General features: G+C 42.2%; 1 protein-coding gene across 9 annotated transcripts in view; it reads right to left on the reverse strand.

Annotated features, from left to right (window-relative positions):
* The window catches only part of celsr1a (cadherin EGF LAG seven-pass G-type receptor 1a), a 97,494-nt gene that overhangs the window by 27,573 nt on the left and 53,012 nt on the right, over nucleotides 1-16,909 (reverse strand). For 6 of the 9 annotated variants that reach the window (XM_082510784.1, XM_082510785.1, XM_082510783.1 and 3 more), the window contains exons 7-10: nucleotides 14,619-14,699; nucleotides 4,723-4,880; nucleotides 2,596-2,759; nucleotides 2,351-2,476 (exon numbers count right to left, since the gene is read on the reverse strand). In XM_082510784.1, the coding sequence (XP_082366910.1) occupies nucleotides 2,351-2,476; nucleotides 2,596-2,759; nucleotides 4,723-4,880; nucleotides 14,619-14,699 (529 nt within the window). The remainder of the gene's footprint in view (nucleotides 1-2,350; nucleotides 2,477-2,595; nucleotides 2,760-4,722; nucleotides 4,881-14,618; nucleotides 14,700-16,909) is intronic. The other 3 variants (XM_082510788.1, XM_082510789.1, XM_082510787.1) reach the window with 1 other exon arrangement.

Consider the following 16,909-nt stretch of genomic DNA (forward strand, 5'->3'; position numbering starts at 1 on the left):
TCTAATATGTTAACAGAACTAAAAGAAAAAAAAAAAAATTAGCATGCATCTGTTAGCATGCTAATCCATGCTAATTAGTTCTAAAAGTGTTATGTAGGCTAACCCAGAGTTTGACTTAATGGTGCTAGCTAAAATGTCACAGAAAACGCTAGCCTCTACGGACCATGAGTACCGATCAGAATTGACTTTAAGTCCTAAAACACTTACAGTAGTAGAGTTTAAATACATTAAGATATTTTAGTCTGGGCAGCTTCATGTCTGGAGTCACAAGCGGTGTTGGTAGCTGGGCAACATTAAGAGAACCAGGTAAAAGCTAGAGATAAAGCTAACACCTCAGCTAATATGAATTGCTGAAATGGACTTGTTGATGGTTTCTATTATATATTTATCTGATAAAAATAGTGAGGTTCTTGAAGTAAAAATCCCATTCATATTCGCCATACAGATTCTTATTATGGTCATTATGCTGTGGACTCAAGACTGTTCATTGTCACTGTTAGCCTACTAGTAGACACCTACATCACCTTCTCAACTTATTGCATTTACGTGTTTTTCAGAAAACTTACTCTGACCTTTAGGTCGGGGTCACTGAGATTTGACCTTGTCAGAGATTTTTAGTAGATGCTCCTACGGTATCAATTTGCTCCTATGACACCTCGTTCTCCAGTTATTGCATTCTCAAACGATAATACCCCATCAGCTTTTAGAACAAAAAACATCTATGTATCTGAGGCATTTCTGTCTGTGCATTGCACTCCATCTTGTAATCCAAATATGATCACCTCTGGCTGCAGAAGTCGTTGCAATTGCTACCACCGTCTTTTACATACAGTCTGTGGAATGATAGTGAATGCACATTAGAGCAATTGAACCAGGTCTAGGGACGGGTTAAATTTCTTAAAAAATACACACACACAAAAATAGCAAAGTCCAGTAGTTGGTATCAGAACAATCAAACAAAACCAAGCCAAGTGGGTGACTACCAGGGAGATTCTGTCTCTTTGTGTCAGTCTAGTCTTGACGATTTTGGCTCCACAGCAACAAAATCTCACGTTTCTCATGTGGCAGCGAAGTGTGTGAAGCCTCAAACCAAATGTGTCAACAAGCAACCTAGCAGCCAAAACCTCTTCCCGGCTTGCTATGATCCCGGCCCAGTTCAGATACAGGATACTAGGGCCTGGCACTGACTGGGCGGCTACCTCATAGACGAGAGGGCGAGGATAGGTATTCACACCTTTACACATTGTTTGGAACTCGCCCTGAAGCAAGGATTCAAAGATTCAACTTTTTATATAAGAACACGAGAGGGGTTATGGAGCATAAATAATAATACCTGTTGGCAGATAGAGATGTGGATATCAAGATACCCTTAACAAAACCATTACCTTACACTTTATCTTTCAATATTGTTATCTGTGTACTCTGATTACCCATCTATTTACATGTACCTTTTCCATTATAACATAAGCCACTAGTCACATGTTGGCTGAGGAGGCATCAAAGACAGCTATGCGATCAGTAGAGCTGATATCACACAGAAATTTGAAATCTGTTACACTTTATTTCCATCTTCAGTCTGACACTGTGTGTTTACTCTAATGAATTTCCAAGGATGAGTCCTAATTAGCCACTAGTGACCAGTGTTTGTGCCTTATGCCTCAGGCTCGTGCACACACAGCCATGCAAATTAGTGGTAGTAGTGAAGTGAACTTTGAGAGGCTTCCAAAAAACCTACAATCCAATTTTTCCCATTGGAAGTGTTCAGCTTGACAGTGTTTAGAAACATCTTTAGTCCCGCCCATGGTGCTGATTGGCTAATCATTAATTCCACCACAGCTCTCATTGGTCTTTTTAAACTGAAAACCTACCATCACATCACAGATTAATCAGTAAGAGCACGTAAGATTGAAATTTTCACAGCCCCAGGTGAGTGTGTGTTTATCTTTGATTTCAATCTGTGAGTCTGGGTTTTGATAAGTGACTCAGAGCCAAAATTTGATCTTTTGTCTGAAAACTCCACACCTAAGGCTGTGGTGAGTGATTCTGGTGAACAGAGGCTGCGTGAGTCACGCTGAGTCAAAGAAAATGCTCCTTATCCCATGTGATCCCCCAAACATACACCATTTCCTGGAAATAGGTAAACAAATGTACACACACACACACACACACACACACAGATGAGCAAGCGGACACTTGCACCTTTGGCCAGAAACACGTCTGTCTATAAATGCAATAATATATTATATAAGGAAGCACAATGGATTTATTTTACACTGGATTCCCAATATCCCCAAACACACTGTCCACTTTTGCTTAAAAACTAACCAAATCACCCACACACATTTCTTACCTTGCTCACAGTTCTTGCCACCGTAACCAGTAGGGCAGCCACAAATGTAAGTGTTCCACTTGCTGACGCACGTGCCTCCGTTTTGACACACACCATTTGTGCAAAAGTCTTTCTTTGCTGGACACCCTGAGCATATAAAAGTAAATAAAATCAGGGGAAATTTAAGCTTCGTTTTTGATGACAGCTTTAAAAGTCGGTTCCAGAAATGAGCAAGGATAGAAACGCTGCAGAGGGAACATCTTAACCTTCTGTGGTGCCGTTGTTAGCAATGAAGCTGCCCATGTCGATGGGCTTGCTGTCGATGCGCAAGTTTCTCATGCAGCCTACAAAGTTCCTGTTCCTGACTGGGAAATCCTCTGGCAGGTTGGGAACCCCACCCAGTAACAGCGGCCCTGTCAAGTCCAGTGATCTGCAAGAAAATGCAGACAGACCATGAATGAGATAGATCAAAACTGCAAAATCTTCAAAGTGGGTCTTTTGTGATCTTTTTCACTTACTTTTAGAGAATGGAGTTAAAGAGAGTAGTTTTGGCTTTGGTGTTTTAGCTGCTCCCTCATTCACCTTCACTATGATCGGTATTTCTGGTTAAAGGTTATTGTTTTCAAAAGCCATCACAAAGCAGCTAAAAGGCAGCATTTCCAAGGTCAGATTTAACGTACTTGGTCATATATGAAGCCGCTTACACCCAGAGCTTCTGAAACCATCAAAATCAAAGGTCTAAAGACATTTACGTGGGACATTAAATGTGAATTTTGTTCTTACGGTCTAAATCAGCGGATCCCAACCGGACTGGTACCGGCCCGTGAGTCGTTTGGTACCGGGCCGCGAGAGTTGAGGCTCGGGTGTGAAATTTATGGTTTTCAGGGTTTTTATCGTTAACTCTGTTTACCCTGGGTCTTTTCCCGCGTTGTAGTTGTGTGGCTTATTTTGAATGAAATATTTACGCGTTACCATAGCGACCAGAGAACATTAAGGGGCAGAGAGGAGGATGTTACTCTCATTTCAGGAGGACGCTGCTAATAAAGTTACACAATTACACAGTGAATTCTCGTTTATTATTATATTTACAAAATACCACAGTTTTTGTCTTGGTCGTATCATTTTATTTTGTTGTATTTATCCGCGACACCTTTAAGCCCGTTCTGTGCAAATACTGCCTGACATTAAACCGGTCTGTGGTGCAAAAAAGGTTGGGGACCGCTGGTCTAAATAACATCGCCTGGCTGGGAACATGAAGGGCTCAAACCATGAATCTTCTAGACGTTCAGCAAATCAGCAGAAATCTGCAGGCTTCTTTGAACCAACGTTCAGCCATAAACTTCAGCGCTCTTGGGTGATGTCTTAACAGTTATCTAGAAAGTTCAGATTTTCGTTTTGTTCTTTTATTTAAATACACAAGAATGCAAAAACCATAGTGTCAGACACTCAAAAGCCCGAAGTTCAACTTACAGCTATGATCCAGAATTCATTTGTATGAATATTAATATAAATATATAGCAGTAGAGTTAATGGGTTTTGATTTTTTTTCTGAAGTATTGAAGGAATCCGTGTTATGGATATTTGTGAAAAGATATCCAGTACAGAGACTCCAGTGTCAATACAGACTTGTAGGATATATTAAACTAGTCTTTAAATCCCAAAGGTTTCTTTTTCATAAATTTGTTGGGGTTTTTTCCCAGATACTCCTGAAATTTACAGCAAGAAATATTGTTGGGAAATCCCACCCAGCACTACAGTTGTGTCAGTGGAGTCATGTTTTTCTGCCTCAACAGGACTCACTCTGCAGCTTAAGCCACACTCTGGATTCTGTCAAGACAGCTTCGAAAGTGAAACCTCTCAGGCTCTCGCCACTTTCCACCACATAAGACGCAGCGGTCTAATTATTCCAGCGTGATCAAATTAAAGCATCCTCAAAACGCCTCTCAGCGTCTGTGACCGGTGCAACAAGTTCCTGAAAGTATGTAAGCTCATTAGCTCCCCTTTGAAGCTTTCTCTCTCGCTTCCTTTCAGTCCCCACCCTCTACAAAGTAAATGGGCCTCAGCATGCAAGCTTTCCAAAAGAAAAGGCACACTGTAAAAATATAAATTGATGAGTGTGTAATAAACACACAGTTAATCCTGTAAAGCCTGCGCTGAGATGAGCTTTTGGTTGTCTGACAGCAGAGAGACCACATGGATGAGCACGGAGATTAGGAGATAAAAGCGGGAGAAGATGGCAGAATGTGAGTTGTGTAATCTGCTGTAATGAAGGCGAAGCCCCTGAGGCGCAACACATTCCCTCATTAGTCTGACTAGTTTGAGTGAATGTGTGTGGGAAGAGGTCCAGAGAGAAAAGAAAGAAAAGAAAGTTGGTGAAAGAGGTTCCCTCTTACTTCTTCTGTCCAATCTGGGTACCCTGCGCGGCGCAGGAGTAGTTCCCGATCTGCTTTCCGAAGCGGATCGCCATGGATATGTCACAATCGTCAATGGCGACCATAGCCACTTTTTCTCCGGACGGTCCAAAAGGGTTCCCCACGCTCACCATTTTAGGCTGAAACACAGAATGAAACAGATCACGGTCATTCATCGGCATTTAAGAATGATAGTGGGGATTTGAGAAATCCCACTAACTGTATCTTATTCCCTGCGTGAGTGTGCTTTGTTACAGTAAATTGCCTCAGCTGACTGAATTTGGTTAAAACATTTAATGCTCGATTTCTTTCTTTGTTTCTTTTCACACAATGTTAGAAATCTGGCAGGGACGGCAGCGCGATCAGCGCGGGTCAGCGCTACACAAACAACGTCTAGCTGACTTTAGCGGCGGCGCTCAGGCCTCTCTGGGCTTAAGATGACAAAAAAGCCCATTGTGTATTAGCTCGCACCTAATGATTACAAAGTAGCCTAATTCTTCCATCAAGGCCCGTGGCCGACGAATGCTGATCTGAGAAAATGTGGCTCGGCTTAGAAAATCAGGCCACAAAATCGCTTTCGAGTTTCTAATATCGAACCTGAGAGCAAAGTTCAATGGAGCATTTCCCTAACAATAGCAGCTTTGGAACAGGAGCAGAGTTAAAACCCAAAAGAGTTTCCACCAGGGAAAAAAAGGAAGTGCATTCATGGTTAAAGCTGAGATTTATTTCAAATTCTTTACAAATGAAGCACTCGTATCTTCTTGTCTTGCGTTGAGTGCCTTACAGCAGATGGAGTCATAAGTTATGTCACTCTGCTATCTCTACTAGGGTTATGGTATATTTCTGCAGTGCATAAAGACGGCGGTACTGAAGCTCTGAGATCTGATCGTGGCGCTGTGTTTATATAAAGTTTACATAAGGCTGACAGGCTGAACAATAGCAAGAGAGGCTTTCTAACCACTTAGCAATAGGGGTGGAAATCAGAGAAACTATACCGAAGCGCCTGAAACATCCGGGGAACTGAAGGAGAGCAAAACACCCCCTCAAAACTCTGAGAGCAGGGATCAAGTATTTATTCTCAACACTGTGATATCAGGGTTTACGTGTCTAGTTTAGTATATTTAATGAACCTGAGTGAAGGCTTTATGGTTACGTATGACTCTGCATTATTTTAAGATGAAAAATTAATGCAGTAGAAGAGATGAGGAGACACAGATAGAAAGAAAATGTGTGTGTGTATTCTCTGCTACATTAATCGGTGTAGAGTAATGAGATACTGGTGGGGCTGATACAGGAAACAAAAGAAGAACACAGAGGGGGGAAAATGGCAAAGGACAAAAAAAAGGAAGTCCAGAGAAAAGAGACAAAAGAGAAAATGGCAGACGGGCAAAAACTGAGCAGCACAGGGCTGCACTGTCTTCTATTTTGGCTCAGGTGGGCTCCGGTCCAGGCATAACTCTAACCCACAGGGAGGGTTTTTTGATCACGGCCACTCCCTTCAAAATGCCCCATTTCCACAGATTCTACAAAACACACTTTCACACTTTCAATAAGAAAAACAGGAAGCATGGCACGTCTGACACCGCTGCTGTTTTCTTTCTCTTTCACATGTAATCTCATTTGTACAGGCTTTAGGTGGAAACGTCGTGCACACATACACATAGAGACACAGACAGATAAACAGCTGAGTACAGACAGAAAGCACGAGGCCTTATCGGGCATGGTTGAGCAAGGCATCATGGATGAATTCTCTCATTTTTGCCCGTCTAGGATTCATAGAGTGAATCGATATGAACAAACAGTGAAAATGACATCAAAATTCTCCAGAGTCCAAGGACGTGTCTTAACAGGTTTTACTTTCCTTTTCTCCACACAACAAGCAGCAACTTTAACGTCTGAAAAATGAACATGAAAAACGAGCACATGTGCTAAAAAATGGAGACAGCAGTTCCTTGATTGGCCGCTTGGATCTGGCCAATTTAACAGCAAAATAAACACGTTCACAGCCTGCTGCAACAAACTCTTCTGGTCTCTGTGGCTACTTTTCCCATGAAAACCAGCTAAATAATCTTGTCAAATCTGACCGTCACTTCAGTTCGTTGACTTTAAAAGAAGGCTATTGCCTTCAGGTTTCTAAATTTGAGCCTCTGAGTGACAACAGACCAGGTGGATGCTACCACGTGATTAAATTCTCCCCTCCCAAATAATTAGGTGGTTTGGCTCAAACAGCTTGAGCCGAGTCTAAAACCCGAATCACAAAAATGTAAGACCAAGAGGAAAATATGTGATTGAAATCGTGCTTTTGTTCCTCACCGTCTGAACAAAACCCAGGCTCACTAAGCTCACTGTAGGCAGGTGACACCCCACAAACTCCAAATATGAACCTCTTGCTGGCTGAGCGCGATGCTTTATCGCTGAAAATCTTCAAGTGTCAACGTCATTAGTAAGTTACGTAAGTTGGACTGTTCCTCCTGAGCGGACATGTCGGCAGCCCGTGATGAGACGCTGCACTTTGGGAAACCTGCTTCATAGCACCACTCAGATGAAGGAGTTAAGACACAAAGTATGTGCTTGACAGGCTCGTGGCTGATTTGACCCTGATAATAACGAGGACCTTTACTGCTTAACCCCGCTGTGAAATATGCACAAAAATGTCCCCTGTGGGCCATTTGTGATTAGGGGCACCACTGGACTCCAGAGGAAAATAAGAGCAACATGTGGCTTTCTAAGCTGTAGAACAGGGTTGTCAAACATAAAGGCATGGGGGCCAGAATTAGCCAGGTGAAAACTCCAATCCGGCCCACTGGACAAATTTGGAAAATATGAAGGAAGAGATAAATTTGGGGCTTTTAACTATATTTTACAACTTTTCTTACTCCACCATGGCCATTCATTTCACACCAATTAAGGAATAGAGAAACAATTAAATAGCAGGGTTTTTTTCACTGATTATACTGCACTTCTTTTTCTTATACTGAGATATTTCAAGGATCAAATGTGTCATTAAAAATCTTTACATTGACACAAGGGGAAGTTTCACTGGTCCGGCCCACTTAAGATCAAAGTGGGCTCTATGTGGCTCTATGATGAGAAATGAGTTTGACATCCCCGCTACAGAAAGTGTTAGCACAGTGTTAGAAGAAGCTAAACAGACCTAGGTTTAAATGATCCACATACACACATTATGTATTTTTACATTTTTAGAGCTGCACCTTTATAAAATCTAGAGTTGATCGCATTCAGATTTGATCAAAAATAAAAAATAAAAACAAGGAAGGAGAAGTAGAAATGATCCGCTTTCTTTCCTCGAGCACTTTAGATAAAATGAGATTTAAAAAAATGAAACTAATGATTAAACAATGTAAATATGAGCAAGCGTGGGAGCAGTGCTGGAGAAAAGCCTTTAAAGGGTGAAACAGAAGGTTCTTGACCTGCAGCTGCTCTGATTAACGTCTTATCAGCATCTCTTTAGATTTCAGTGGATGGTGAAATAAAAGCAGGGAAAAAACAACAAAGCTGGGAGAAGAAGAAGAAGGAGAAGAAGGAGAAGAAGAAGAAGAACCGAAACCCGGACTCTTGCAGCTGTTACAGGTGCTGATCACACAGTAAACTCACATGGTATAATGTACACTACATTTACTTGGAGCCTGTGTGTTTGTGTGTGTGTGAGAGAGAGATACTGAGAGCATAAAGAAACATCGACACACACACAAGTGGACGTGCTTTAATACGTGAATGTTTTTGTCACTGTGTAATGCATACTTGCAGCTAAAACTAAGACTCTGCTAATTCATGTAAAGCTGATCACGAGCTAAAGATATGGGTCAGCGATGCATTCTGTGTGTGTGATGTGTAAGCATAGTTCAGAGTTTAAGGTTTAAACGAGGCCAAGCAGAAAGAGTGAACGAACGTTGGTCATGTATCCCAGAGATATCAAAAACATCCGTTTTTGTTAACAGAGCTTTGAGCAACAAGAATGTTTCCGGATCACCAGAAATTCCTTTAAATAAACATATTTTCCTATATTCTGCTGAATAAGACTTGAGACTTCGCTGATTGCCCCAGAAGCAGCAGACTCAGGGCTGACAAAGGCCCCACAAGTCAGCCCCTCACCATAAACTCCCACGCTCAAGCACCAGATGTCGAAAATGGAATTAAAATGTTTAATCAACCGTTTTGGTCTCCGTAGCCATCTTTGGTGATTGGATACTGAATGTGATGACGAGGGTGTGGATCTGACTGCGAAGCTGCACGCTCATTGGCTAAAGATTTTAAAGACTTTAACCCTGTCCTTGGATTGACCATAAATTTAAAAAAATGTAATTAGGATTGCATTCAATATGAAGTCTTCTATAAAAGTCATTAAGAGAATGCAGTTTAGGCCCCACTATAGCTCACCGTGCACTGAAGGGCGGAGTCCTTACTGGAGTCTGCCCTGGGCCGCTATATGTGGCACCCACCCCTCCAATAACACACACACACACACTTCTGTCCCCACCTTCTGCTCAGCACTGTTGTCCAGTAAACTAACGGACAGTTTACATCTTTTGTGTATTCACTTTTCAGATCCAGAAGTTACATCTATCTTTTACCGTGTCTATGGATGTATCTGTGGATCCCTACTGGCAGAGTTGTCATGTCTGTATGGCATAAACAGCCCAACATCTGATCAAAACTAGTCTACTAGTTGCGCCGAAGTCTGCCATCTGTCAAAGTTTTAGAGTTTACGCAAATGCAAAATCAGTTTGTGCTGCTACTACTTTTGTTTTTATGAATTCCCATTTAAATTGCTGTAAATGTTGCCATGTCTATAACTGAACACTAAGTGTGCCTGTTAGCTTCAAACATGAGCTGCTTCAGGCTTCTCTCTGACCCCTTCTTTTAAAGTGCACTTGGCCCTCGCTTTGAGGGGCCCCATGAGAGGCTCTCATTTACCTTCCGCCTGACTCGGGCCGTTGAGGATTCCCTCTCTCTAAGGTGTCGTCTCCAGGGGTGATAGGCTTGCTGCAGCCATGGCAACGCACTTGATCCCCACAGCTTACCACAAAGACGAGGAGGGCGGAGGGCGGAGGGCATGAGGTGATTGGCCGAAAACCCGCGTTGCGCAAGCACACGCACGGATACACACAAGTTCTAGCTTAGGCAAAAATGCAGAAAAAGTGTACACTGTGTGTGTCTGAGGGGGACACTTTCAAGCCCACACACCGTTTTCCTCCCACCAACACAGACGCACACACTGACAACTCCATTATTACGTGCCTGTCTGTCAAAGCCGACATGATAACTTAGTCAGCCCCGCGGCCAGGATAAAGAGCAATGCTGCACAGACTGTTACATGTAGCTCAATGACTGACCCAGAAAACACCTTAAACACTGTCACAATGAGCAACAAGCAACCTGAAAGTGTGTGTGTGTGTGTGTTTGTGTGTGTGTGTGCGTGTGCGTGTGCGTGTGTCGAGTGGGCAGGACAGAAGTGGTGATTATGTCCTTGTTCACGGATGTGCTCGGGGAGTATGGAAAGGATGTCTGCAGAATGCGTTTACAGGCGTGCACATTGAGTGAGTGAGTGGCGAGCTCGTGCGTGCGGGAGCGATGCAGGAAGCGGCGAGCAGCGCTGCAAACGTCCACATAATTCACTGGGATCATAAAGGAAGGAGAGCGCACAGTCTTTTATTTTATTTGCAGTCGCCTGAGGAAACGCCATTGTTACTCTGATGACTGGATGAAAATGGATGCCTGAAAATGTGCCCTTGATGGTTTTTGGTGCTTGCGGTTAAACTGTGCAAACTACAAAATAGGACCAAGCGTGTTTTTATTTTCATAAAGTAGCCGCAAAAGAATGGTTTTAATCAGGGAAAAGGCTGGAGCCAAAATAAAGACGGGCACAGAACCAAAACCAACTCTGGTGTTTGTGTATGTGAGTGAAGTGAAGTGATTTTCGATCATGTCACACACGGGCTCGCGTATCCCACCTTCCCTCTGGCAGCAACAAACTCTATCATGTCCACATTACCTCACCTGCCCTGTGGCTGTGTAAACCTAGAAGTGTGAACACACACACACTTTACACGAGGCTACAATGTACCATGTTCAAGAATATATGTTACTGCCATCCCCATCGTCTCACGGCTTCGATCTATCTGTCAGTGTAACAGACGGACAGCAGCCATTGTTGGCTTGAGGCTTTCAAGAGGCACAACCAACATGCAGACGACACATAAGCGGACGCAAGAGTAACTTTATCCTGTTTGGACCCTCTCGAGAAAATTCCTTCCCCCTAGTTGGCAAAGTCAAACAGCCGGTATGCTGACATCAATGGCATTACCTTCCGAATGATGTGTTTTATCTGCTTGTTGTAATGCTTGAGGTATGTCATAGGCGCCTTTTGTCTGCCTCTTTGTCAGCAAGCTAATGCAAAACTACTACAACTAGGAATCGTGAAATTTCTGGTGGAGGATGGAGGATGGGCAAAAGGAGAATCCTTTTGATCACTTTTTTATTTTTTAAAGTTGACCTTGGTGGAAGCACAGTTCATAGGCAGGCTTTGGCTCTTTGTCTTCTTTTGCTTAATTAATAACAATAAACCTTTGCTCTTCTTTTACATTACTTACTTACATACACAACTTTAGGACTCTGCCTGGTATATACATGTACATATGCAATTAGTAAAAATCCTATTTTTTGTTGCATCTTCAACTAGACTTTGGCTAATTATGATCATGTGACACAGAGGTCTGAGTCTGGCCTCTGAGGTAGGAGCTACTGCTGCACAGTGACCATCTAATTGTTATTTAAAGGGCCTCGCAGAGCTCACAGCATAAAGCGATTAAGGATCATCAGGGTTGATGCTAATGTTTTGCAGGAAAAAAACCTAATGGTGCAATAAAAGCCGGATCTGACAGGGATCACAGAAGAGATAAAGAGATGCAGGGAGAAGAATGAGGAGGCCAAGAGGCAAGACAGGAGGAGGAGAATATTTTACTGCAGGGAGGGCAGAGCAGCTATAAACTGTGTGGATTTTCTCTTTCTCTCTTTCTACTTTTATGCCCACCTCCCCACGAAAAATTCCACTGAATCACTGTCTTTTGCACAGTTAATAAGAGGTTTAGGTCATGCTAGGTGAGGTGTGTGAAATTTCCTCCCCTTAGTAACACCCACACACACACACACAATATTTCACATCGCAGCAGAGTTAGGAAGGAATGTCAAAAATTGGAGAAGGTGCAAAAAAAGCAGATATAAGACAGAAAGGTGTAGTTACTGTATCTCCACAGTCCAAAACACACAATCCACTGTTCCTACTGACCGCTAACTCTGCACAAAACAAACCCGACCCAATAAATTGCAAATGTACTGCATTCATCTAACTTCTCACTACTATTTCATTCTGAGGGCAAATCTTTGAGCGACACAACAGGTGATTAATGATAGCATTTGAAGTTAGATGACAATCTAAACAGAAGCGTGCAAGCTCATGATGATATTTATCATCTGTTATTATTACCAGAGCCTAAGCTTAAAGTTTAGACTTGCCACTCTGATGTTGCCAAGGAAAACACAGCCACTGCTCAGTGGGTGTCTACCCACCTGTTTGTCTGCCTGCCTGCCTAGACTCGAGCGTGTTTATTTCACCTGAGTGAATGCTTATATAGGAAGGCAATGAGAACTGACAGATGATGAGCAACAGCACTGTAACTGTGTCCTTTCTGCTTATGCACTGTTTAGGTATTTGTAAGTAGCAGACTCTCCAGGCAGGCGGAGCAGTGGAGCAGAAAAAGATACAAGTGCTGCATGAGGAGACTCCCTTAGCCCTGGGCAGTATGTTTCTGAGTATTAATCATAAAACTGAATATCATGACAATGTTAGTGCCTACCAAAACTACAAAGCAAAAACCTTTTAATCAGATGTTACACATAAAATTGAACTCCTAAAAAAAAACCCTGACATTGACTTTATTTACTCACTTGAGTATTTTTATACCACCAACTTGTGCTAAATATTGTTTTGAGAAAAGAAGAGGCTCAATACATAAAGCTAGACTGAACCATGGAAAGACATGAGCGTACGCATCAACTGTACCATGTGAGTTTACAGCTGCAGAAGCATAGATTGTATTTTAAAGATGGCCATTCCCATGACGATGTCAACCACCAGTTTCTAAAATCCACATGTTGAAGCTTCAACTTTAGCCTCAATGTGGTTTGAAAACTTAACTTTAAACCCATGTTGGGGTTTTTGGAGCTTGGTGTTAGCATATTTACACGAGTACTAAAATACCAGCTAACGCTAATCAAGGTTAGCTAGCTTTAGCCACAAACTGTGTGGGTTCAAAACAGAGATGATTTCTAGTTCAACCTAAGTATTATACTAATAAAATGCAAGAATGCACTCACCTAAACTGAAGTACAAACTGAAGGCACACTATTTGTCAGATAATTCCATCAAAAGTCTTTTAAGAAGACAGCCTTCAGTGACTTGAATTAGTGGATATGAAGCCTTTAGGCAGCATAGCGATCACCCTACAAAGAAAACAAGCTCCTAATTTGAAGCTTCAACAAAACCTAAACAGGTATAGATTTTGTTTGTAAGCCCTTATGTTTATAAGTTCCTGTATTTTATGAAATGAAAATGTTTTGGACCTGGGTGTGCGTGTTGATCATTTTTTTAGTATTTTGGAGCCAAGTGGCCACTCGAGGAAGAAAAATATTTGGTACTTTAGTCTTGCCTTAATTTTTCATCCCTTGAGATTTAAGTTTTCTAGTAAACAAAGTTTCCAGGTCTGAAAAATGACACAAGCAGAACTCATTCAAATAGTCAGGAAATGGCAACTGCTTCAAAATGAACTGAAAGTCTAACTAGACAGTCTTCTACAGTTTCCGGCAGCTCCACTTAGAGGTTGAGTGGATCATCTCCCTGTATTTTACCTTGTCCATAGCATCCTCTTATGTCACACCTACACTCTGCACGTCCTTCCTTCACTACATGAATATTCTCTTTGGTCTTCCTCTTTTCCTTCTGCCTGGCAGCTCCATCTTCAACATCATTCGTCCAATATAGCCACCATCCATCGCCTCTCTAACTTTCTATCTAGCCTGAGCTGTCCTCTTCCACCATGACAACCTTCAGCTTGGCCTCCTGTGTTTTATAAGAAAATGACCCAACTTCTCACCAGATTTATGACCTCATTAAATGCTGTATACACGCTTTATGGGGTAACTACCTTGTGACTGAGAAGTCACTAGTGTCTGTGGATGCAATGCCCTCATTTTCTTCAGATCTATCCCTTTTTTGACATCCAATTTTTAAAAAACAAGGTGCCGATGGCCTCAATGTTCAGTTCAAGTCTTCACAAACTGATGCATGACATACGCATTAGCTAACTTATTTATAGAGTGTTGGAAGAACACTGTGGAGCAATGTTATGACTCGTGGGTCCCCCTTGTGTTTATGGACAAACACAGGGATGACGTAATAATCATCCCTTCTACCAGTGACACATTGTTATTGGCACGTTGCGGTAATATCATGCAAAGAAGCAAGTGTCCACAAAAGCAGTGAAGAAGCAGACCGCTAGCAAACATGTAAAAATGTTACGATTTAACTAAATATTAGAAGAAGAAAAAAAACGGCCTTAAAAGTGATGCATGACTTCATAAAGAAGTCTAACAGAAAAGCCAGGTCAAAGCCTTCAACAGCCAAACAACAAACCAAAACCACACCATCTACGACAGCATTTTCTACAGTGGAGACTAGACCAGAGCCAAGTGACAGAGTTAGTCCAGTGGACTGTACTAGAAGCAGAGCGAGGACTAAATGAGACCCAGGCGAAGGGGGAAAAAAAGCCCAGTTGGGGACTAAGCTAGAGGTCAGAGGTTACCTCCTTCTTATTGAGCTCCAGCCAGGCGGTATAGAGAGGGAGCCGCAGAGCTCCGCTGGAGTCCACCAGACTCCACCCGTCCTGGGAGAGAGACACCGTGAGAGAGAGACACTGCATTAGACCTGCAGCTCACAGCCAAGCCTCATCAGCATGCGTGTATGCTCTTTACTCACGTGAACGTGTAATTAGTGCATTTTTTGTGATTCTTTTTATACTTTTTGCTTCTTTTGTATGTGCAGATTAATTGCGTCTTTTCATTAAGAAAAGCAATAAATTATGGAAAAAAAAAAATCAAAAGTACGGTGACGGAGTGCGTCTGAATCTTTGTTCCCATCAGCACAACAACAGCGCTGCACGCGAGATGCCTTCATGCTCCGCGGTTACATTCGCTACCGACCAATTTGCCGACAATAACGACATCCTACTTGCCCACTTCAAAAACACCTCTCCCACCACCTCGCACAATAGGCAACAACTCACGCACTGCCGCCTTTGGACAAAAGCGACTGTGGCAGATTTACGTCACGCTGTGAAATGCAACGCTGTGTGAAGAACAGGTGAAATTTACAGCAGGAAAAAAACAGTGGAAACATTCAAACACGTGAACGTCCCGAAACCCGGCTACCAGCATGTCGACAAAGCCAGTAACACAACAGTGACACAAGAACATGTGCAGCACTATGTGATGATTACAGTAAGTTAGTAAAAAGTGATCAATATTTTTCCTCTGAGGGGGTGTAGGTTTACCTACAATGTTTGAACATGAACACATGTTGCTGTATCGTATTACAGTTGGTAAAATAGCAGCTAAAGGTAGCTAAAGGCACTGTGTGTGTTTATGTGTGATGATAACCTCAACTGTCTAAGGTCTGTGGAAACATCAAGAAGAACAAAGAATAACATGGCCTCTTCCTCTGAAAACACACCCTGACTGGGAATGCAGAGTCTGAGGCTTCACCTTAAAAAAAAAGAGAACTACTTAACCTTTTTTAAAAGCACTTAGTAAAGACAACACACAAAACCTTCACCCATGTCTGTGCAGGAACACGAGATAGCACGCACAGACACAATGAGCCCTGTGCCCTTCATCTGCAGCAAACACTCACACAGAAGTGTATGAGTGAGCGTGACACAGTTAAACACCTAAAAAGGAATGCGTGCCACTCTGTTGTGCGACGGCCACCCGGGCAAGCTGATGTAAAACTGCAACTAAAGGAGGATGGATGACTACTTCAAAACCACTGTCGGGCTCTTTGCAGCGTATCTTAAAAACAGTTATCCACTGAGCGCGTGTACGTAAGGCTGCGCGCGCGCGCGTGTGTGTGTGAGTTCACGCTGCACACCCAAATAAATCCTGAAACATCAACAAAGAGATGGATAGAAGCACGAAGACGAGGGTAAGAGTCTGTTTATTTTACAGCACAGACTGAGATAAGTGTTTGGATCCACTCTTCTGGTGACTAAAAGCGAGACAAAGCAAAAATCTGCATTAATATATTTGTATTTGGTCTTTATTTACAGAGACTATTACCAGGAGCCTCCAATATTTTACCCTCTGAGACCTAATAAAATTTCGGTATGCATGTATTTTGAAAAAAGTTGGGATGTCGTGCAAAATGTAACTAAAAGTCAATTAAACTGACACAATATGGAATGGATGAGAGCATATGATGCTATAAACCTGTGTACACCTTTCACCACTGACGGTATACACCAATTATATAAGCTTCCAACTAAATAAATTAGGCACTAATGTACCCCCATACCACCAGAGATGCAGGGTTTTGAACGGAGCGCTGACAACAAGCAGGATGGTCCCTGTTCTCTGTATGTTTTGTTTTTGTTTTGTTTTGTTTTGTTTTACTTTTCCAACATTTTCTTACCCTTGTTTCAATGTTTTTGAGCTCCTTTGAGAATATTTTGACAATAATTGCTACGTACATATTGTTTAACAGATAACCAATTACTTAACTGAGCTGAAAAACAAGCAGAGTGAAAATCAACTTTGTTAAATTTAAGATTTGTACGTTTTCGATACCTTCATAACACAAAACCATTTTTTTTAAATATCAAAAAAAGCCTGTCAGTGGGGGTGAGTAACAGGTCTCTAATTAACCGAGAGGTTCAGTCCTGCAGAGGTGGAATGCAAAACAAACACACACACAGCATATTAAAAAACATTTCACACTACGCTGTGAAGCAATTTGCACTTATGTTCTGATGATTAAAACGCCGCCACACAAGCAACCTCGGTGAGTCCGAGGGAAGAACAGCAAAGGCAAAAGTAAGAG

The sequence above is a fragment of the Aulonocara stuartgranti genome, assembly GCF_965226115.1.
Source record: "Aulonocara stuartgranti genome assembly, chromosome: 17".
Taxonomy (NCBI): Eukaryota; Metazoa; Chordata; class Actinopteri; order Cichliformes; family Cichlidae; genus Aulonocara; species Aulonocara stuartgranti.